At 48.4% G+C, this 24,255-nt stretch overlaps 1 protein-coding gene across 1 annotated transcript; it reads left to right on the top strand.

The window, feature by feature from the left end:
* Positions 1 to 133: 133 nt before the first annotated feature.
* tti1 (TELO2 interacting protein 1) lies at positions 134 to 23,704 on the top strand (the record flags this gene model as incomplete). Its single annotated transcript, XM_084436074.1, has 10 exons — positions 134 to 206; positions 1,014 to 2,277; positions 8,437 to 9,354; positions 9,525 to 9,684; positions 15,205 to 15,384; positions 17,436 to 17,572; positions 17,756 to 17,896; positions 21,815 to 22,019; positions 22,857 to 22,944; positions 23,503 to 23,704. Exons 2-10 carry the CDS (start codon positions 1,042 to 1,044, stop codon positions 23,702 to 23,704), a joined length of 3,267 nt encoding a protein of 1,088 aa, XP_084292200.1. The 5' UTR covers positions 134 to 206; positions 1,014 to 1,041.
* Between the last annotated feature and the right edge of the window lie 551 nt (positions 23,705 to 24,255).

Raw genomic sequence — 24,255 nt, 5'->3', positions numbered from 1 at the left:
TAACGCAAATGCTAGCTAGCTAACCACCAGTACATCGCCTTCAAAGATGGTAGATTGACCTTTCAACTGCAGCATGTGCGTCTCCGCGTCATGACGACATCAGTGAGCGACTGTTGTCACTAGCAGTAGGTGACATGTGTAGCATAATTTTGTACAGAATAAGTTCTCCATGAGTTAGATATCCGGTACTAAAGATCAGCAAAAAGGTATGTCCATACCCTTTAAGTTTATTGTGCTCACATTGGCAGTTAGATATTGCGTGTCTAGCCAAGACGACATAAACAACATCATCATCGCCATCATTAAGCGAGCAACACGAATACGACCTAAACTTGCTAAAGCTGGGTTGCCTCTGTTCAACTAAAACTTTCAACTAATACGTTAGCTATAGTTGACTAAAACAGATATAACACTGTTAAAACCGGAGCTTAATTCGGGCTCATAATAGTGTCTGGGTCTAGCTCTCACACCCCCTCCCCCCTTCACGGTCATAAACAGTACTCTAGCAGGAGGGGCCATATATTTGACAGGAATTTGTTTTTCTGATAAATGAGAGAAAAGTAAAGGAGTCCTCTTTTCCTATCACCACAAAAGTACAATTTCCAACTAAACTAAATCTATGTTTACAGTACTATATTTCAGTATTTGTAGGTAAATTACATTCTGACTCTTTGATGATGTACGTAGGGCAGACACCTGGTACCTCAGCAAATCTGATGAAGATAAGAGTGAGCATTCTCATGGGCTGTGTTTTTTTTTTGTCAACAATCCCCTATTCAGACTGGCCTAATTTGGCTCTTTTTCAGATATTGGGTCTAAAGAATGGCTCAAAAAACAAATTCTGCCTAAAATAAAAGTCCACAACAATCCATTTCATTAATGGGAGACACATGGGATATGAAAAAACTATTTTGTCTTTTGTTCTAACTCGGGTAGGGGTATCACAAAAACTAAAGCCTTTTTTGAGGACTTGTCGCTAGACTTTATAGAACCCCCTCTCTGTTCCATTGCAGTGGATGACATCAGTTTATCTGGGGAAAGATGGCTCAGATCAACGACCCCAAGATAGCCTTTACGTACCTGCGTCCGGCCTGCGTGGGCCTGACCCGCCAACCCAGCGTGGCCAATGTGGAGGCGCTGGGCACCCAGCTGAGAGACGTCAGTGACACCGTGCTGCAGCAGCTGCAGGACTACATCCTCTTCCCGCTGCGCTTTGTCCTGAAGCTGCCAGGGCCGCGGAGAGAGGGGCTGGTCCAGGCCGTGGCTGAGGCCATGGCATACGTCCTGGAGACCACCTGTGTCCAGCGCTGGGAGACACTGCGGGAACTGCTGTCTGAACTCTGCCTCTGCCTCTGCTCTCCCCTGGACCCTGGCAAGCCCATGCCAGCATCCTCAGAGGAGCTGAGGGCCGCAGTGCTACGTTGTCTGAACGCTCTTCTTCATGCGGCCTATGGAGACATTGTGTTCAGACTGTTTGAGCCCGCCATGCTGCCTGGGCTGGGGGCAGCCATCTCCCTGCTGCTGGCGCTGGGAGAGCAGGACAAGTTTCGGGGTGTGCAGGCTGCTGCCCTCAGGTGTCTGCAGGCCCTGACCCTGCAGTGTGACTGTCCCCTGGACCACGTGGAGGTGTCAGGGGAAGAGGGCTGCCTCCTGGGGACCACGCTGGCCTCATTCCTGCCAGGCATCACCATGGCCCTGACCCGGGTCATCAGTGGAGACATGAGGCAGGGCAACCTGGTCACAGCCAGGGCCCTGAAGCTGTGGTCCCGGACTGTGGGCCTGGTGCTGGCGGACAGCCAGCTGCAGGGTGCCAGGGCTGAGGAGAGGGCGGGGCCAGAGTTGGGCCGGGTGGGAGAGCTGCTGGTCCAGAGGACGGAGGCCTGGGCGAGGGAGACCTCAAGGAGGCTGGCTCTGCTGCTCAGGGAGATCATCTCCTGCTGCTCCGCTCACCAGCACTGCAGAGTCAGGCTGGAGCTGGCGGAGCTGGCAGACCACCTGCTGGCCAGCTGTAGCGTTTCTCTGGTGGAGTGTGTGGGGTCGTTGCTGGAGGCGCTGGTTGGGGGCGTGAATGATGAGGATCCCAGGGTGAGGGAGAGGTGTGTAGTGGCGCTTCGGGGGGTGGCGGGGAGGAGCCAGGGCAGTGGGAGTGGTCAGGCCTTCAGGGACATCCTATCAGAGAGCCTGCACAGCCTGGCCACCTCCCTGCCACGCTTAATGAGGACCTCGGACGACCAGCGCAAGCTCTTCATCCTCAACGTGTTCCTTGGCTACTTGAAGGTACTTGAACACACACACACACTGCACTTTCAGGATAAACTCTTGTCTTAATAGCTGCTTTTTTTATTAGTATAAATGGTCTGTCTACCATGAACCTGAAACATAGAGACCATCATTTCACTGATCGTTCCAGTATTGAGACAGCTGCAGTTTTTAGCACATTTATCATAGTTTTTACATATGCATACCTTTACATATTGACTTCCATTGTAGCCCAGTGAGAGCCTGCATAAAAACTGCAGCTAGCTCAATACTGGAACGATCAGTGAAATTATGGTCTCTTATGTTTCAGGCTCATAGTAGACAGACCACAAATAGGGCTAAATGTTCAAAATGGCACACTACCCCTTTCAGCAGTAGATGCCTTATGAAGTGGTTAGCTTGCTCTCAAACCTGTGTAGGCTGGTCAGCTCCCATCTGGAAGAAAGATTGTACACCATATTTTGTGTTGGATGGGCGGGAGTTCTCATTGCTTCCAGATTCATTCATTCATTCATTCCGTCCGTCCCTCCCTCCGTTCATACTCCTAATGAAGTACAGCCACTATAGTCCATGAGCCAGTAGAGTTGGTCGTTGCCATCTGAGGAGAATAATGCTCATAGTGATTTTGGCAGGTATACGTCTCTAGTTAGAAAATATGTGATAGCATTGCATTAGTGGTAGGGCTGAACGGTTTGGGGAAAAAAACTAATTGCGATTTTTCTGACTGAAATTGCGATTCGATTTGCGATATTTGCAATATTCACTGTGTAATGGATTTAAACACCTACCACATGATTGCATGAGAAAATCAACTGTTCTATAGCTATATGGAATAGCTTCCAACTTTTCCAACTTGTAGGCCTTTTATTGATAAATAACAGCAGCATCCATCCATCCATCAACATACACGTCTTTCACAGTGGCCGTGGGCATGGAACATACATGAGCTATTAGGACTAGGACATTTTCAAGAGGGAAGTCAATCACTTATAGCTCAGGAGCAGCATCCAAGTTGCACATTCTGCCATCAAGTTAAATAAAGTAATAATAATAATAATAAATAAAACTTTACAATAAGAAAATAACAGGATCTTTCAGTAAAGAATCTCTGGCATTGTAAAAGAGGTAGGTCGTTCACAGGAACAGCAACGACTGTTAAACAGAATGCAAAAAATGTGCGGCCTCTATAGGGTAAAGTGCATAACAATTATTCAAAACAGAAGCATAGTAGCCCCGGACCAATCCCCCCTCCCTCCATCCATCCATTTCTCTCTCCATTCCTTTGTCCCTCCCTCCCTTGCTCTGACCCCCCATCTCTCTCTCCCTTCCTCCATCCCTCCCTCAATCTCTCCCTTCATCCCTCCCTCCCCCACTCTCCCTTCATCCATCCCTCCCTCAATCTCTCCCTTCATCCCTCCCTCCCCCACTCTCCCTTCATCCATCCCTCCCTCTCCCTTCATCCACCCCTCCCTCTGTTCCTCCCTCCCTCTCCCTTTATCCCTCCCTCCCGCTCCCTTTATCCCTCCCTCCCTCAATCTTTCCCTTCATCATCCCTTCCTCTCTCCCTCACTCTCCCTTCATCCCTCCCTCAATCTCTCCCTTCATCCCTCCCTCAATCTCTCCCTTCATCCATCCCTCAATCTCTCCCTTCATCCATCCCTCCCTCTCTCCCTTCATCCCTCCCTCAATCTCTCCCTTCATCCATCCCTCAATCTCTCCCTTCATCCATCCCTCCCTCCCTCCCTGGCCCTCTTCTTCATCAACATGAATTGTGATCTTCACAGATTTTTTGGCAGATTAAGTTCTTCCTGTGCCCTGCTCAGAGCAGTCTTCTTCTTCCAACTGTGTGAGAAATGGCCAACTAACTGTTTACACAGTCCTGTTGTCCGACTTACTTTTCTAGCCACAGAATCAGCTTTCAGAGCATTTTCTGAAAAATAAATAAATCATGGATCAATTCAACACCAAAACATTAATTGGGTAAGGCATTGCATTTAGACTGAAATATATAAATTATATTATATAATATAATTATGAATTATAAATTAAATTATATAAAAATAAATTATAACAATGACAGGGAGAGAGTTCAATGGGGGAGATGGGTAGGAGATAATGGGTTAAGAGACATTGGGGAGAGAGAGGGAGAGAATGTATGATAGGAGAGGAGGAGAGAAACCTATGAGAGGAGTAGAAGAGAGTAGGATAAGAGCAGTAGGCCTACACTTACCAATGGCGAGATGCAACCTGTGCCCAAAGCACTGGAGTCTGGTCCATTGATTCAATTCCACAGCTTTGATCATGTTGGACCCATTATCTGTCGTGATGCACATCTGGCCCTCTTCTTTTAGACCCCAGCTGGCCAAACACTCTGTTAGCCCATGAGCAATGTTCTCTCCTGTGTGGTCAGCAGGAAAGTATGCCGTTTCCAGGACGCGACTCTTTAACTCAAAGTTCGCATTTATGAAGTGTATGGTAAGGCTTAGATATGTCTCGGACGTTCTGCTTGACCACATATCAGTTGTTGTGGCGAAGTACTCGACTTGTACAAGCTCCATCTCCACTTTATTCCTCGTTTCCGCATACAGTTCTGGGAGGGCGACTTGACTGAAATATGTGCGGGAGGGAAGCACGTATCTTTTATCCAGCGTTTGGACAAGGTTTCCAAACCCGTCTTTTGTCACGGTGTTAACAGGCACCATGTCTTTAGCGAGGTACTTTGTCACGGCGTTGGTTACCTCACGGTGCCTTCGTGATCCTTTTTCATACGGGGTAACGCTGGCAAATGAGTGTGAAATGGAGGATTGTTTGCTAGACTGGGCTACATTGCTAACGTTACTTTCACTCGCTTTTTTGGCCCTGCAGGCATCGTATATCTCCTTGTGGTGCTTACTCAAGTGTTGATACAGGCTGGTGGTGTTTCCCCGGGATGTAGCAACTGTTCCGCGGCAGGTCTTACAAAGCACTGTTCTCTGTTGTACATCTGTCCCCTGAAACCCGAAATACTGCCATATTACGGATTTACTGCTTTTCTTAGCTATTAATGCTCTATTTCTTCTGGCTCAGCCGATGCCATTTTCCGGGTCACGAAGACGTTGGCTACTGAGCTACCGGTGTAGGCTAGCCATGTGTTCAGTTCAGTTCACTCGTAGTTTCACTCATGTTGTTGGTGGGCGGACCCTACAGCAGCTGCCATTGGCCACTTTTGATTGTTGAGCAAGCACCGTATTAATGATTGGTGAGCATAACTGTCATCCAAGGGGAAACGCTGGTCCAGACTCAGACACGCTTCATAACGCAGCCTAAAATAATCGCAGCCTTTGCGATTTGCTAATCGCGTTGTTTCAAATCGTAATTTCGATTTGAAATCGATTAATCGTTCAGCCCTAACCAGTGGTAGCTTTATGTGTGCTGACATGCATATTTATAATACTACCCTCAAACATTTCTGAAAAGTGGCAAGTATAAAGTACGATACGTATAGTATATTCAACCAAGTGGCATTTTTTCACCAGTGATCCCACTGAAAATTGTCTCAATGATAGCTGAGTTCAAGCACTTTTCATCAAACATAGTAGTTATAAAATTCTACATTGAAAACGGTGTCATTGGTGCCACTTGCAGTACAGTGCCCAATTGTAGTGGAGTGAATCTTTTTATTTTTAGAAAAATATTTGCCTATTGTTTTTTTTTGGAAAAGTCATTAAAAACCTAGGACACATTCACATGCACCTGTAGAGGATTTATTTAGGAATTCAAATCACTAATGACTTTTTGTATAAATTCCATATTAACATCAGTACAGCAGAAAATGTTATCCCACCCCCCAAAAGTTAAAAAGCCTAATTTGGAGATATTTCTTGAGTTTAACCAATGTAATGTTTTCCATATTGTTACTTAACTCTGAAGCTGTGCTACTGTATATCCTGGATATGGGAACGGCTGTGCTGTGGGCACAGGCGTGAGAGCGCTGCCATGGGGCCTCCCACCAGCTCTGATATCCATGACACAGCACAGCTCCGTATGGAGCGAGGGAGGGAGGGAGGCGGGCGGGCGTACACTTTTATAAGAATATGAATTTAATCCATTTTGGAATGAGGCTGTAACGTATCAAAATGTGGAAAAAGTGAAGGGGTGTGCAGACACGTACTGTACGTCGCGGATCGTGGTCCGGGGTTCCAGGCGTGAGGGGTTCCAGGCGTGAGGGGCCCCAGGCGTGAGGGGCCCCAGGCGTGAGGTGACGTCACAAAGTCCGTGCAAGGGACAGGCGCCACCTGGTGGCTAGAACTGAAAACATTAACAATACATCTGTGCTTATAAGCAGTGAAACAACTAACATAAGCCCTTTCCAGACAGGATTAGTTTTACCTGGGGACCTCAGGTAATGTAATATTTACCAGGGTAAATCAGTAATTTTATTTCCCTCCGGATCGACCATGACAGTGATTTTCACCGGGGACGCGAGTAATTATTCCGGCTGAAATTACCTACTGTTTTTCAGCGAAGTCGGAGGTCCTCTGGTAATTTTATTACCGTCCGGATCGACATGTCAGCTATTTGATAGAAAATGCATTGTTTACATTATTTTGGGCGGGATATTACACATTTCCGGTTTTCTTTAGCCTAGCCTACTTTATTCTGCTAAAATAAGTGAAATGGATGAAATCCTGGTGTTTCACGAACCCTTTGCGCGTTATACGACCCCCTCATGGACACCAATCCGGAGAAACTATATCAGGTCCAGCAGAAGAGCCAGGTCTCGCAAGTTGCTGCAATGGGCCGTATTCATGGATGTAGTAGGTAAGCTAAATAGCTAACGTTACTAGCTAGTGCTTGCTAGCGGCTAGTAAACAATGGCACTTTTTTGACATGCTTATGATCATGACCGATTGCTCTGGACAAACCCCGCTGGCTGACTGCGACAGTAGCCTATCAGACAACAAGACATGGCTGTGTAGGTTACTTGCCAGAACTTTGTGATATAAGCTAGGAGGTTAGAAATAAAGTTATTTTCATCCATTTAGGCCTGCATGACAAATTGCACATCGGGACAAAATAATTTTTAATCAAGAAGAGTGCCTTTGACCTTTTTGATGAGAGATATCTATCTGTCTGTCTGTCGTTCTAGGGGCCACAAACCACCAGTTCAATACTGCATGTAGGTGCAGTGTCAGCGCCACCTAGTGTCATGTTGAAAAGCCACTGTTTTAAGGAAAACCAGACAGAGACATGCCCACTCGGTAATTTGTCGGAGTAATAAAGATAATTCTTATTCCATCCGGATCGGTACTTAACATCACTTGGGTCCTCAGGTAAAAAATATATTACTAATGTCCCCAGGTAAAAAGAATCCTGTCCGGACAGGGCTATTGTCTTATCCTGTGAATCAAAGAACAAATAGAAAACTGTTTATTGTAAGCTGTAAATAAACATAAAGAAATAAAAACAGCTGATCAGCTACAATCTGCTATTATTGGGTCCCCCTTAACAATACTTACAATAATGGTACATATTTAATTCCAGTCAAATAACCATTATCCTGTCACAGTTCCATAACGTTAGCATGCCAGCTTAGATAGATTTATTTCGAAATAACTAGTTTTAATCTTTTACAGAAACCAGTGTTATTTAGTAAGCCAACCAACCATTGTAATTAAATTGAACCCCTAAGACGAAGAACCATGCACTTTTTAATATTTTGGATGATCAACAATATTACACTATTATTTAGACTAATATTATCACATTTATATTTATTTACTTTGAAGATACATAACACAGGCTTCATTATTCTAATTAGATTGTCTGTGCTAGTCTTTTAAAAAGTTTTAATTTATATTTTTGAAATGTGGAAGAATTCAAAATGCCCACATGGTTCTTTGTCTCAAGGGCTCAATTGTTACTAGAGTCAGATCTAATCACCTTTAGGTAATGCCAAAACATTAACCTTCTGAACAGCCCGTTTCCTCCGGGACATGCAGTCTCAGATCTACGTTAGATGATGTGTGTGATTGTGTAACTTACTGTCAAGTGAGTTCCCACAAAAGTTCCTAGTTTTTGTGGAAAGTTCCTGCAGTTGAAAAGGCCTGTGTATTCTATTCTATCTGGTCTTTTGTATTGTTCAATGTCGTAAAGCACGTTTCTCCCCTCTAATCCTTCCCTCCCTCCTGTGTGTAGGTGCTGGGTGCGGGGGTGTGTGTGGTGCTGGCCTCAGCTGCCCACCTCCAGCGCATCTCCCAGGCCCTGCTGCAGGTGCTGGAGCTGGACGTCACCGACATTCGCATCGTAGAGGAGAGGAGCCATGCCGTTACCATGGAGACGTCTGGCAGGGAGGAGGCAGATGCAGCCATTCACACACAGAGGAAGCACTTCTTGTACTTCACCGATGAGCGCATCTTTTCGGTCCTCGTGGAGATATGCCGGGCGCTGGCTTACCACGGCAATGTCTACCTGCTGACAGATCACTTCCTGGAGCGTTACCGGGAGACACAGGCATACAGGAAGCAGGCCGCCCTGGTGCTGAATGAGCTTGTGGTGGGAGCCGTGGGGGTGGGGAGAGGACAGGGGTGGGGTGGGCAGGAGGATGAGCAGTGCTGCCCCCCCAATGTGGAGGAGCTGAGGGCAGTGGTGGGGGCCATCATAGAGGAGTACACCAGCCAGGCTAACTGGCACCTGGCTACCAGCCTGCAGACAGAGTCTGACGCAGACAGGGAGGAGCCGGATGGGACCTCCAGGCTCCTCTCCATGTGTAGCCGTGGAGACGGAGGCCCACTCCAGCTCCAGCTGTCTAACGGGTCTGGAGTCCAGCAGCTGAACAGCAACATCTGGCAGCTGTGCCTGCAACTGGAGGGGATCGGCTGCTTTGCCCAGGCCCTGGGCCCCACCTTCCGTCCCCTGCTGATGACATCACTGTACGCCGTGCTGGAGAAGGCAGGGGAGGAGTCTGTGCTGGTAAGCCAGGCAGCAGTGGGCGCCATGTGGGCGGTGTCTGCGGCCTGTGGCTACAGCTCGCTGGGGGAGCTAATCAACGCTAATGCTGACTACCTGGTCAATGATGTGTCACTCAACCTGCAGCGCCTGGCCATGCACCCACAGGTAATGCAGTTTAATTAGTAATGTTAAAAATAATGTGAGCACCTTTCAAGAGCATATTTACAATGTATTTCACAAAAGGAGAACATACTGTTGTTTTGATATCTTTATACCATATCTGACCCAATTCAGTATTGTCAATATGAATATGTTGACATGCCGTCCACCCCCAGGCCCCCCGGGTTCTGTCCGTCATGTTCCTGCATTCTGACCCCAGTCTGCTGCCCCTGCTGGGGGACCTGGTGCAGGACGTGCTGCTGGCTCTGGACCTCAGCTACGACCACCGGGCCCCGCTGTTCTGCTGCGTGCTGCACAGCCTGCTCAAGGCCCTGGGTGAGGAGCACACTCACACTCCTCAGCCTGCTCAAGGCCCTGGGTGAGGAGCACACTCACACTCCTCAGCCTGCTCAAGGCCCTGGGTGAGGAGCACACTCACACTCCTCAAGAGAAGCTAGCCAAATCAAATAGGTATAGCTGGGATAGTGAACATGCATACATGATCATGATCTCCAGTGAACATTTACTCTAGTTACTTCCGCCCAAGACCGACCACCAAAGGCAGCAATGACCACCTCTTTGAAAGCTCTTCACAAAACATCATGGCCGTGACCGTTTTTGGAGGATAGAAAACTTTAGATCTAGATGCAGTTTGACATGTGTTTAGCTGAAAGTTTATTGGGATATATTTGGACTTATTTAATATTTTCATGTAGGCCTAGGCCCAGTATAGGCCGCTTCGACTCCAAGCTAGAGTTGGTGCCTACCCTTGAAATTAAACCTTCCATTTTCAGGCTGATCCATCCATCCAAATGATTTAAACTTTATTGCATGCACTGCCATTACATAATTTAATTTTATCACCATCATCTTTATTGTGGGCCTATAGTAATAATCCAAATAAAAAATTAAAACACATGTAACTTGTACGAATAATACTAGCTTATGGATTTTTTCTTTGACATTGTTGGACTTGGTTATTGTAATTCATCTGGCCTTCTGTCGTGTTGGCTATGAAAATAATGGTACCTTCTGCAATTAAAATGATGTCTTAATATCATATAGGAAATACTTGTAGTCTTGTAGTCTAATTAGTGTTTTTAGCGAGAACTCTATGGCAGCCCCCATAACTGACTGGTAACTTTTTCCGAAACTTTGCATAATGGTAGAGGATCATGCGAAGATGCCATGGAATAAGTCTTGCATTGATTGGCCAATAACAACTGATTGAAATTGCAAACTTTGAGCATGCATATCTCGTGCCCCGTTAGGGAGGCGCCCAGGAGGCATCCTCACTAGTTGCCCGAACCACCTCAACTGGCTCCTTTCGACGCAAAGGAGCAGCGGCTCTACTCCGAGTCTCTCCCGGATGACTGAACTTCTCACCCGATCTCTCAGGGAGACCCCAGCCACCCTCCGGAGAAAACTCATTTCGGCCGCTTGTATCCGTGATCTCGTTCTTTCGGTCATGACCCATCCTTCATGACCATAGGTGAGGGTGGGGACGAAGATAGACCGGTAGATCGAGAGCTTTGCCTTTTGGCTCAGCTCTCTTTTCGTCACAACAGTGCGGTAAAGCGACTGCAGAACCGCACCAGCTGCTCCAATTCTCCGGCCAAACTCCCTCTCCATGGTTCCCTCACTCGTGAACAAGACCCCCAGATACTTGAACTCCTTCACTTGGGGTAAGGACTCATTTCCTACTCGGAGCGGACAGGCCACCGGTTTCCTGCTGGATACCATGGCCTCAGATTTAGAAGTGCTTATTCTCATCCCAGCCGCTTCACACTCAGTTGCGAACCTATCCAGAGAGTGCTGGAGGTCGCAGGCAGCTGATGCCATCAGGACCACATCATCTGCAAAAAGCAGTGACGTGATCCCCAGCTCACCGAACTGCAAACCCACCTCCCCCCGGCTACGCCTCGATATCCTGTCCATGAAAATCACAAACAGGATTGGTGACAAAGCGCAGCCCTGGCGGAGGCCAACACCCACCGGAAAGGAAGACGACTTACTGCCGAGGACCCGGACACAGCTCTCGCTCTGGGTGTACAGGGATTGGATGGCCCTAAGTAGGGACCCCCTCACCCCATACTCCCGCATAACCCTCCACAAGACCTCTCGAGGGACCCGGTCGTAAGCCTTCTCCAAGTCCACAAAACACATGTAGACAGGTTGGGCAAACTCCCAAGCCCCCTCCAAGATCCTTGCGAGAGTGAAGAGCTGGTCGGTAGTTCCACGACCAGGACGAAATCCGCATTGTTCCTCTTCGATCTGAGGTTCGACTATCGGCCGGACCCTCCTTTCCAGCACCTTGGAGTAAACTTTCCCTGGGAGGCTGAGTAATGTGATGCCTCTATAATTCGCACACACCCTCTGGTCCCCTTTTTTGAATATGGGGACCACCACCCCAGTCTGCCACTCCTTCGGCACTGACCCAGACTTCCACGCAATGTTACAGAGGCGTGTCAACCAAGACAGCCCCTCTACACCCAGCGCCTTCAGCATTTCTGGACGGATCTCATCAGTCCCTGGGGCTCTGCCACTGTGGAGTTGTTTGACTACCTCAGTGACCTCCTCCAAGGACATTGACGACCCCCCATCATCTTCCGGCTCTGCCTCGTTCGTAGAGGGTGGATTAGTCGGGTTCAGGAGTTCCTCAAAGTGCTCCTTCCAACGCTCAACAACCTCCTCAGTTGAGGTCAGCAGTGTCCCCTCCTTGCTGTATACAGCTTGGATGGTCCCCCGCTTTCCCTTCCTGAGGTGGCTGATGGTCTTCCAGAAACACTTTGGTGCCGACCGAAAGTCCTTCTCCATGGTTTCTCCGAACTCCTCCCACACCCGCTGCTTTGCCTTGGTCACGGCCGAAGCCGCAGCCCTCCGGGCCAGTCGATACCCTGCAACTGTTTCTGGGGTCTCCCGGGCTAACATATCCCGGAAGGCCTCCTTCTTCAGTCGGACGGCTTCCCTGACCACCGCTGTCCACCACGGTGTCCGAGGGTTACCGCCCCTTGAGGTACCTATGGCCCTCAGGCCACAGCTCCCAGCCGCAGCTTCAGCAATGGAGGCTTTGAACACCGACCACTCATGCTCGATGTCCCCAACCTCCACAGGGATGCCTGAGAAGCTCTGCCGGAGGTGGCAATTGAAATCTCTCCGGACAGGCTCTTCCTCCAGACGTTCCCAGTTCACCCTCACTACACGCTTGGGTTTTCCAGGTCTGTCCAGAAGTTTCCCCCGCCATCGAAACCAGCTCACCACCAGATGGTGATCAGTGGACAGCTCTGCCCCTCTCTTTACCCGAGTGTCCAAAACGCATGGCCTCAGATCAGATGATACGATAACGAAATCGATCATCGACCTTCGGCCTAAGGTGTTCTGATGCCAGGTGTACTTGTGGGCATCCTTGTGTTCGAACATGGTGTTTGTTATGGACAAACCGTGACTAGCACAGAAGTCCAACAACAAAACACCACTCGGGTTCAGATCGTGGTGGCCATGCCTCCCAATCACGCCACTCCAAGTTTCTCCATCATTGCCTACGTGTGCATTGAAGTCCCCCAGTAGGACACTGGAGTCCCCTGCAGGAGCCCCCAAAAGGACTCCACTCAGGGTCTGCAGGAAGGCTGAGTACTCTGAACTGCTGTTCGCTGCATAAGCACAAACCACAGTCAGAGTCCCCCCCCCCCACAGTCCTAAGGCGCAGGGAGGTGACCCTCTCGTCCACTGGGGTGAACTCCAGCACAGAGGCGCTCAGCTGGGGGCTAGCTAGTATAGCCACACCTGCCTTACGCCTCATACCGTGAGCAACTCCGGAGAAGAACAGGGTCCAACCCCTATCCAGGAGTTTGGTTCCGGCGCCGGTGCTGTGCGTGGAGGTTAGCCCCACCAGGTGTAATTGGTATCGCTCCACCTCCCTCACAAGCTCCGGCTCCTTCCCCCCCAGCGAGGTCACGTTCCATGTCCCCAGAGCCAGCCTTTGCCGCCCGGGTCCGGTCCGTCGGTGCCCCCCGCCTTCACCGCCACCTAGTTGGCATCGCACCCGACCCCGACAATTCCTCCCGCAGGTGGTGGGTCCACAGGACGATGGAGGAGGAGATGGTGCTTCCACGTTGCTTATTCGGGCTGGGCCCGGCCGGGCTCCGTGGTATGGTAGCCACAAAATGGCTCTCCTCACATAAAACAAATTTGCCTCAAGAAGCCATAGCTTCCGGTTATGTATATTATCCGCCATTTTAAATTTTTTGAAAAACCATATTCCTCCTAGGAAGTTTCATAAATCTGGATGGAACTCGGTAGACACAAGGGTAGCCACTAGGGACCAATGTCTACATTTTCAGCTCGGCAAAAGTTTAAAAAGTTGATTAAAATAGCCACTATGAGCCAATGAATATTGCCGAGGGCGTGGCTTTTCATATGAAGGTGTATAAGTTCTCAACGGTTGTGGGGAACACCACACAACTTTGTATGGAGATCACCACACATAACCAGGGGCTAAACCTCCATTATTGGCCCGATCAAACCAAATGAGGGCGCTAGAGAGCTCATTTCCGGTTTAGGCCTAACCGCCATGCTGATTTTTCCAAAACTTGGTGCAGTGGTACCAGAGCACTCCTAATGGCCACTGAGGAAGCGAATTGACCACAGGGTGGCGCTAAAACAAGTCAAAATGCTTAAAAGTGGCTAAAACACAATCGATTGCTGTAGCGCCCCCCATGGCCAGATGGGATTAATATTGCTTGTATGGGTATGTCATGGCATGCTCTACAACTTACTCATTGGACATCGAAATCGGCAGATAAAATGTTTATGTAGATACGTATAAGCGCTTTTGTGAAAAGCCATCCATCATGCTTTTATGATATTTTCATTGACATAAGCCTTATTTCCACTGTCGTGCCGAACCGATACCGTGCTCAAACCGCACCGCTCCGGACCTGTGGGAACGGTTACAGTGTCTGTTTCCACCTCTCGGGCTGTTGCGTTCCACGGAATTTTGTTATAGTCGGTTGCCATGGTAGTTTGTTTTGTCTCTTCACACTTCTACTAAAGAACGGTTCTGCTTCACTCAGTACGGTTAGACAACCGTGCCATGGGAACGGTTCTGTGAACGGTTATGGGCCCAACCGGTCCCATGTGGAAACACCGTCGGAATGGTTACACTGCGTGCTCAGAACGGTTCGGCACGACAGTGAAAATAAGGCTATAGTCAATGGCCATATAGCTCAAATGTGGTTATGGCGTTTTTCACTTGTTGCCTTTGATGCACTTGGCCCCGGTTATTGCTGCTTGCAGCTATATTTTTTGCAACAATAAGCTTTGCGATTGCTTGGCCTAGACCATCTGCTGGACTGTCCCTTGCGTGTTCTATCTGGGGATTGACATGTTTGTAAAGGCGCAACATGGGAATGTCATGGCATGTAGCTCATGTATAAGCAGCAAAAATCACTAGCAGCCCCGGGTAGGATATCCCAGTAATGCACAGGGAACTGTGTGTGTGATAGGCTTCTAGCATTATGGGAACGATTGATTCAGCTAGCTAGCAATTTTGTAATAATTGAATCATGGCATGATGGCGAAGATCAGCTGCTTTGAATTACCAAGCCTAGTTATGCTTGTAGCTAGTGTAACCTCCCAGGTAGAGCAGCAAGGTGGAGCACAGCAAACGATGTCCAGACGAGTAGCTGTTCCGCACCTTAGCGCATTAATTTAGACAGACACCTGAGGAACATTAGCAACACAAAGTAACTGTGGTCAGCAGGGACGCTCTCATTCTTCCCAGCCCCTAACCCTACCACTACCAGATTATAACCCATGTAATGATCCTAGTACTAACCCTTTCCTGTTTCCCCCCAGCGCGGTGGTTCCCCTCAGTTGGAGGGGATCTCGCTGAGCCCAGCAGAACCAAGATGACGCCAGCTGACCAGGATGTCCTGGACATGCGGCAGTTCCTGCTGGACTACCACAGACAGAAGCAGCTGGCAGAGGGGGTCTGGACCGAGGCAGAGGAGGGGGAGCAGGACCCATCCCACCCAGGTACCATGCTGGAGGGGGAGCAGGGCACAGACCACCCAGGTACCAGGGTGGAGGGGGAGCAGGGCACAGACCACCCAGGTACCATGCTGGAGGGGGAGCAGGGCACAGACCACCCAGGTACCATGCTGGAGGGGGAGCAGGGCACAGACCACCCAGGTACCAGGCTGGAGGGGGAGCAGGGCACAGACCACCCAGGTACCAGGCTGGAGGGGGAGCAGGGCACAGACCACCCAGGTACCATACTGGAGGGGGAGCAGGGCACAGACCACCCAGGTACCAGGCTGGAGGGGGCCCAGGGCACAGCCCACCCAGGTACCAGTCTGGAGGGGGAGCAGGGAACAGCCCACCCAGGTACCAGGCTGGAGGGGGAGCAGGGCACAGCCCACCCAGGTACCAGTCTGGAGGGGGAGCAGGGCACAGCCCACCCAGGTACCAGTCTGGAGGGGGAGCAGGGCACAGCCCACCCAGGTACCAGGCTGGAGGGGGAGCAGGGCACAGCCCACCCAGGTACCAGGCTGGAGGGGGAGCAGGGCACAGCCCACCCAGGTACCAGGCTGGAGGGGGAGCAGGGAACAGCCCACCCAGGTACCAGTCTGGAGGCTGGAGGGGGTTACTCAAAGTGAGGGGGTGTGCTGTTCCCTGACATGGCAATAGCAAGACAATATGCTATCAGACAATAATGAAGGGTTTCTTTTCTATATTTAAACAAGCACATAACCAAACAAAGTTAGTAAAAGTGTCTTTTGTAGTAGCGGTCTGGGGTACATATGACTCACAACATCAGATCAGATAGGACTCACAACATCAGATCAGATAGGACTCACAACATCAGATCAGATAGGACTCAACATCAGATCAGATAGGACTCACAACATCAGATCAGATAGGACTCAACATCAGATCAGATAGGACTCACAACATCAGATCAGATAGGACTCACAACATCAGATCAGATAGGACTCACAACATCAGATCAGATAGGACTCACAACATCAGATCAGATAGGACTCAACATCAGATCAGATAGGACTCACAACATCAGATCAGATAGGACTCTCAACATCAGATCAGATAGGACTCACAACATCAGATCAGATAGGACTCTCAACATCAGATCAGATAGGACTCAACATCAGATCAGATAGGACTCACAACATCACGGTTCTGGTTTTGATTGCCTCACGGCGGATTCAGACTGGATGCAAAAGCGCAGCAAGGCGCCCCAAAGCCTTGATTGATACTCAGCTGTCAAGCTATCAAGTAACCACTTAACTGCAGTGGACGTGAGACAGGGCCAAAGTTCTATAATTTTCATGTCTCAGCAACATCATCAAGATCTATTAAATGTTAGGAGATTGACTGTTAACCTACCTTTATGTTCCTAATGTGTATTTGACCCTGTTAAGCAGCGTTCAGTTTTTATGCTCCACATATCTGGAATCTGGAACAAACTTCCAGAAAATTGCAGGTCTGCTGCAACTCTCAGTTCTTTTAAATCAAGACTGAAGACTTTTCTTTTTGCTGCTGCTTTTTATTAAATCAAATAATTATTCATTCATACACTGCACTGTAACTTTTATTCCTCTTTTATTTTTCCTGCATTTTGTTTTAATGTCATTTTTTTGCATTTTGTTGGGGGGGGGGGGAGTGCGCATGAAAGCAACCGAAGATGTTTGAAGAGCTAATGAACATAGTAGGACTATTCCAACTGTTTCGATTGATATGACAAGTAATTTGAATGAGGCGAAACAGGAGAAAAATGATCCTGCATTGATGACATGTTTTCCTATTATGTCTTGGTCGGGGACGCATTAGCGTTTAGACTACTAAAGATATGTGGTCAAATGTTTCCAGACCTCGGCAAGTGGTTTGAGGAAACGTTTCACAAGGCGTTTTTTGGTGGTCGTTTACACTTGTATTTAGCGCTGTCCACTTCACTGATCGTCCAAAACGCATTTTAAAACGAAGTCTAAACAGAGTCTTTAATGTAGCAATGAGAACAGTATATTTGTGGCAATAATGTTGTTGTGTGTGATGGCGTTGTTCTCCAGACCTGGCTGCCATGGAGACGGACCTGGAGGGTACTGATGTGAAAGAGCAGCTCCCGGCCCACCTGAGCATCGCTAGAGACGTCATGGAGCGCTGCTCCCACCTGCTCTCCCACCCCAGCCTCAGACTCAGGATCAAGGTGTGTGTGTGTGTGTGTGTGTGGGGGGGGGGGTTAACTGTGTTTGTGTGTGGTCATGTGTGTGTGTGTGTGGGGGGGGGGGGGGTGTTTAACTGTGTGTGCGTGTGGGGGGGTGTTTAACTGTGTGCGTGTGTGTGTGTGTGTGTGTGTGTGTGTGTGTGTGTTTAACGGTGCGTATTGCAGGTGCTGGACATCATGGAGCTGTGTGTGTGTGTGCTGAGTGAACGGGAGGAGGAGCTGTTACCCATGGTGCACCGCTGCTGGCCCCCCCTCCTGCTGAGACTCACCTCAGATGACCCGCTGACCGTCCTCCCAGCCTTCAGGGTGACTACCCCTTCACCCCTAAACCTGACCACTACCCTCTACTATCCCTTCACCCCTAAACCTGACCACTACCCTCTACTACACCTTTAACCCTTCACCCCTAAACCTGACCACTACCCTCTACTACCCCTTCAACCCTTCACCCCTAAACCTGACCACTACCCTCTACTACCCCTTCAACCCTTCACCCCTAAACCTGACCACTACCCTCTACTACCCCTTTAACCCTTCACCCCTAAACCTGACCACTACCCTCTACTACCCCTTTAACCCTTCACCCCTAAACCTGACCACCACCAGTCCTGTTCAAATATACTTTAAAAAAAATAATTTTTTAAACACTTAAATGGACCTTATAATCGTAACCATTAATCGTAGTCTACATTTTGGTAAACGGGAGCTTCTCTAAATGCTTCATGGACATCGCGGTGGGAATTCTTAAATGTAACATTTCTTTCAAATAAACAAGCCTACCTACACCCTGCGGTCTGCTGGCAGCAAGGAAAGTGAATTGTGTCATCGTGGAGACTATCGGCTGTGCTCGCCTGATATCACCAATTAGATAAACTAATAACCTTGTGGGTGCTTCTCTAACAAATGCTTCATGATAGACAACGCGGTGAATGATCTCAAATTTGACATTTCCTTGAAATAAATCATAACAATTTACTTAACTGATGTCGAGACTGCATGCTAGCCAGAATGTGTAATAAGCTATAACGGGACTGGCAATTTGGTTATTTGCGATTCTCATGGGAAAGCTGCGCTCAGCAATGTTGGGGTTTATATGTCACGTCCATAACGGTCACATCTGTAACGCGGAAAATAAACATTTAGAAAGAGATTAGAACAACTATATGATGATCATATATGACATCAGTGAAAGTTAGCTTTGCATAGAAAATTTGGGCAATATTGCATGTAAAATGTATTTTTTATAACAACTTTTGCTGAAAAACGTTACGGACGTGACATTGGCTGTCCTGTAAAAGCGCGTAATCTTGACATGGCTCAACCGTTAAAGGGATGAACTCAAATGACCCAATTATATACATATTGCATCACAAGCCCCTTATCTCCACATGAGAGGCTGTGGAACCCGTGTGCGTGAAAAAATAGCCCCTTATGCCCTTTCAACAACTCATACAATTAGGTTAACTGAAAATGATATTTTTTAATTACTGTGATACCTGTTGTAATGGGTGGAAATATGCAATTTCTTAAATTATCTCGTCTGATGAATTCATTACACCAAAATATAGACCTTGATGATATATTTTAAAATGATTTTGTTATGTATAGTATTACTATTTTTTCATGATGAGGTTGACATTTACATGGAATTGCCCATTAGCCTAAGATTCGTGATGGCCTTAGAAAGCCTGACACGAGCGAGCTCCCAATGTGAGTCTCAAATTCAGGAAGGCTGGATGAAAGGAAGGCTTTATTGTATTTCACATTTTCACACAGACAAAACAAAACAGTGTCAGGGGCTATGCACTCACAAAGTCTGTCACAATATAACCATACAGTTGTCCAATGTCTATTCACCCACGGTGAAGTCGTTAAGAAGGCCCTTGTATCGTGACCATTTCTCCCATTTCACCTCAAATAAATCCTCTTAAAGTCTTAATCTGTGAGTAAGTTTCTCCATCTCATAGATCTCCTCCACAATACCTAGCCATTGTTCCTGGGTGGGAGGGTCTGGTTTAAGCCACAGCCTTGTTACTGCCTTCTTACTAGCAGCCAATAATACTTTAACTATGTATTTATCCTCTCCCCTTACAATATCATTCGTCAAACACCCCAAATACAGCACAGTACATGATTTAGGCAGTGCATATTCCAATATTCCTTCCAATGTCTTACATACATTATCCCAGTACAGATCCATCTTCCGACAACTCCAGAACACATGAACATGGTCTGCTTCCATATGACTACTTTTGGCTTTCGTCTTCTTCTTTCTGTTGCTCTGCGTTGTGTAATTTGTAAGCCTTATAAAAGTTGCAGCGTCATCTAATTAGGAACCACGATGTTGATAGCCTTCTTGTAGTGATAGTTTTGATCAATCACCTCAACACGGGATTGGAAGCGGTAAACAATGATTTATTGGACAAAATCATAGAACTCACATGGAACAGTCTTTGTCTCTCCCTGTCTCTGCTGCTGGAGCTGTGGGTCGAAGATTAGGGCCCTTATCTTCTAGCTCCGCTTCCTCAGTTGGTGGAATCAGAGGGTCAGCAGGATACCGCGTTCACAATACAACTTCTCGAGGTTGACTCAAGACATTAAATAGGCATCCTTGCTCCACCCATCTGGCTATCTTAAGGCCTAGTGAAGCAGATTAGTTCCTTTTGAGGACGCTTGTTCACACTGGCCTGTCAGCACAACCTGAAGTCTTAATTTCACCACTGACTTGTCAGCAACAACCTGAAGTCTTAATTTTACCAACATGTCACATAACTTATATATCATCGCCTGGGGAGGCACCCCGGGAGGCCCTGTTAGAGCCTACTGTGACAGTCGGCGCCCAGAGTTGACCTTCTGACCCACGGCCCCAACTCAGCTGTCTCCTATCCCTCTACTACACACATTCCAGGCTGTTTACATGAGCATTGCAAAACACACACAGTTAAACCGTTTAAGACCCTGTGTAGACTTTTACCCATATTCTTCACTACACATCCTCCAGCATGGCTGCTGTATAGATAGGCGTCTCCCAGTAAAATCGAATGATATACTTCCAACTGAATTCCCTCCAAATCCTAGAACTAGTTGCTGTATGTTGATATAATGTCCTAATACACTGTACCGAATTTTGATTGAAGCCAAATTTCTCTAATACTTTATATAAAAACATCCAATTAACACTATCAAAAGCTTTTTCCGCGTCTACACTAAAATAGCACTTTCTCTCTCCCCTCTCTCTCTCCCCTTCTCCTTAAGCACTCTTTGGATCCCCACGTAGGCCTTGCGTTTCTCCACCACCTCCGTCGCGTAATCGTGATCAAACGACAGCTGCTTCCCATTCCACTGGACCCTCTTCTGCCATGCCTTATTATGCTTTCTTTGGTTTCAAACTTTAGGAAGTTGACCACGATGGATCTCGGCGTTGCCCCCGATGGTGGCTTCCTAGCTAATGCTCTATGCGCCCGTTGAATCTGAAGGCTGGCCCTGTCCGTTACCGCAAGCTCTTTCTGGAGCAGCTCCTTCACGAAGTCTGTCACTGAATCCCCCTCTGCATCCTCTGGCACCCCAAAAATACCCAAATTGTTCCTCTGTGATCTCCCCTCTAAATCTGTCAGTTTCTCCTGCACCTCCTGCTGTTGTCTGAGCGTCGTTATGAGTGCTTCCATGTCTCCAGCTCTTCAATGCGCTCCTGTGCCTCCATGATGTCTCTCTTTTGCTTCTGTATTTCTGTGGCATTCATTTCATTTTTCGATTCGTTCAATTCGTTTTCGATTTATGTCCTCCTTAAAACCAATGAATTCCTGTCTCATGTCTACCTTGAACTCTTCCTTAAATTCAGAAAGATTTTCTTTCATTTCTCGCTTGAGTTCGCGTAGTTCCTCTCGTATGCTAGCTAGCATCTCTGGCAGCACATGGTCTTGACTCATGGCACCGCTCCCCTCTCCTCCAGACGCTTTGCCTCGTTCGCCCCCCTCGTTCTTTTGACTGCATTTTAATATTCTGACCTCGTCCTTGGCGTCTATTATTCATCCCCCATAACTTCTGAAATCGTAATCGAGTTGATTTCGTGATTCTCCGGGGTTATTTTTTTATCGACCTGGGAGCTCCACTTAATGCGACCATCTCCCTCAGCTGTCAACCAGAAGTCCCCTCAAATATACTTCTTTAGGTGTGTAAATGTTTTTTTGATTCTTTCCCAGTACTTCATGTGTGTGTGTTCTCCAGGTGTTCTGTACATTGGGGCAGACATGTGGGGACTTCCTGAGGAAGAGGGTGTCTAAGGAGGTGCTTCCCAAACTAACCGCCTCGCTATGCGGTCAGGCGGTGGTCAGTGCCCGGTCGGGGCCGGCCTACACACACACCCTGGCCTACAAGATGCAGGTCGCCGTGCTGCAGGGGCTTGGCTCACTCTGCCTCCGACTGGACCTGGGTAGGACGCGCACACACACACACACACACACACACACACACATATATCCTCAAAACTTTAAAATGATTTATTTAATTATCGTATTATAGGGTTGTGTTAGACAGAGCTCACTAGAGCATGTTCTCTCCTTCCCGGAGGATGGAGTGATGGAGTTGCCATGGTTATGAAAGGAACAGTGAGTCAGGGAGAGAAAAGGCAGAGAGATGAAGTGGATGTGTGAGATGAAAACAGCAGTCTGTTCCCCTGACCTCCTATCCTCCTGACCTCCTATCATCCTGACCTCCTATCATCCTGACCTCCTATCCTCCTGACCTCCTATCCTCCTGACCTCCTATCATCCTGTCCTCCTGACCTCCTATCCTCCTGACCTCCTGTCATCCTGACCTCCTATCCTCCTGACCTCCTATCATCCTGACCTCCTATCCTCCTGACCTATCATCATGTCCTCCTGACCTCCTATCCTCCTGACCTCCTACACTACTCCATCTCTCTGTCTCCTCTATCTTCCCTCTTTCCTCCCTCGTCCTTCACTCCCCCTCTCCTCCTCTCCTACTCTCCTCCTCTCCCCCTCTCCTCCTCTCTCCCTCCTCTTTGCTCTCATGCCACTCTTTTCACCCGAGCATAGAATAGAAGATGGTGCTGAAACACAATGTTAACATCACTGGAATGTGCTATAGAGTTAGTGCCAGTCTTGTGTTGGTATACTCAGTATCAGAGTTGTGTGTGTGTGTGTGTGTGTGTGTGTGTGTGTGTGTGTGTGTGTGTGTGTGTGTGTGTGTGTGTGTGTGTGTGTGTGTGTGTGTGTGTGTGTGTGTGTGTGTGTGTGTGCGCGCGCAGGTGAGTCCGACCTGGCCTCCGTGTGTGAGGCTGGCCTTCCCTACCTCAGCTGCAGACAGCCAGCTCAACTACAGGAGGCCAGTCTCAGGTAAGACTGGGTGCACTTACAACACATGGATAATGTCCTGGTCATATCTGAATAATCCCTGATCTTTCTTCTCTCCTCTCCCCTCCTATCCTCCTTCTCTCTCCCCTCCTATCCTCCCTCCTCCCCTCTCCCTTCCTATCCTCCATCCTCCCCTCTCTCCTCCTATCCTCCCCCCTCTCCTCCTATCCCCCCCTCCCCTCCTATCCTCCCCCCCTCTCTCCTCCTCTCCTCCCCCTCTCCTCCTATCCTCCCCCCTCTCTCCTCCTAACCTCCCCCCCTCCTATCCCCCCCCTCCCCTCCTATCCTCCCCCCCTCTCCTCCTATCCTCCCCCCTCTCCCCTCCTACCCCCCCTCTCTCCTCCTACCATCCCCCCTCTCTCCTCCTCTCCTCCCCCCTCTCCCCTCCTACCCCCCCCCTCTCTCCTCCTATCCTCCTCCCTCTCCCCTCCTACCCTCCCTTCTCCCCTCTCTCTTCCCCCCCTCTCTCCTCCTCTCCTCCCCCCCCTCTATCCTCCCCCCCTCTATCCTCATATCCTCCCCCCCTCTCCTCTTCCTCAGGTTGTTCCATCAGCTGATCCAGGTTGACCTTGATGCTGTCTGGTTGACCCTGAACGAGCTCCACTGTGTCCACCCCTACCCGCCCCCCCACCCTGACCTCCGACCTGTAGCGCTGAGCGGGCAGAGCCGGCCCAGGGACCATTTCACTGACAACCTTCTCACACTGCTGGACTTATGCATGGCTCAGAACCAGCTACAATGAGCCAATCAGGCGCAGCGCTGGTGAACATGGCCGATAGCCTTGTTGTGGTGTGAGAGGGCTGGTCAGGTCTGCTCTAACAGGAACAACTGTTATATATAATTTAAAATGATGTACATGATGTCCCACACTTTTCTGAAATATAGTCATGAACATTCCATAAACCTTTTTTTTTTTTTCTTCTTAACCTCTGTTATTATTTTCAAGCAGTGCAGCCGCATGACGTGTGTCAGTGTGTCCATTCATAGCCTGACATTTACACCAATCAGGGCAGTAGAGATACATCTGCTATACATCTGCTTTAAACATAGCTGTCTGATTGGGTGTTGAGCTGTTCAGACTAGGGTTGGGCCGATGGACGATATCATCGTCCATCGCCAATGGTTGATAGAAAAATACGATGGTTGAGAACCATCGTCACATCGGCGCTTTTTAAACACTTGAGCTGTGAAAATGGAACAGTTGGGTATTATATATGTGTAGGCCTACGTTAATGGAACAGTTGGGTATTATATATGTGTAGGCCTACATTAATGAAGACCATTTAATACGTT

This window comes from Borostomias antarcticus (assembly GCF_949987555.1).
Source record: "Borostomias antarcticus genome assembly, chromosome: 3".
NCBI classification, from domain to species: Eukaryota; Metazoa; Chordata; class Actinopteri; order Stomiiformes; family Stomiidae; genus Borostomias; species Borostomias antarcticus.
Note: the sequence above shows the minus strand (reverse complement) of the source record. Positions and strands in the feature narration are given on the sequence as shown.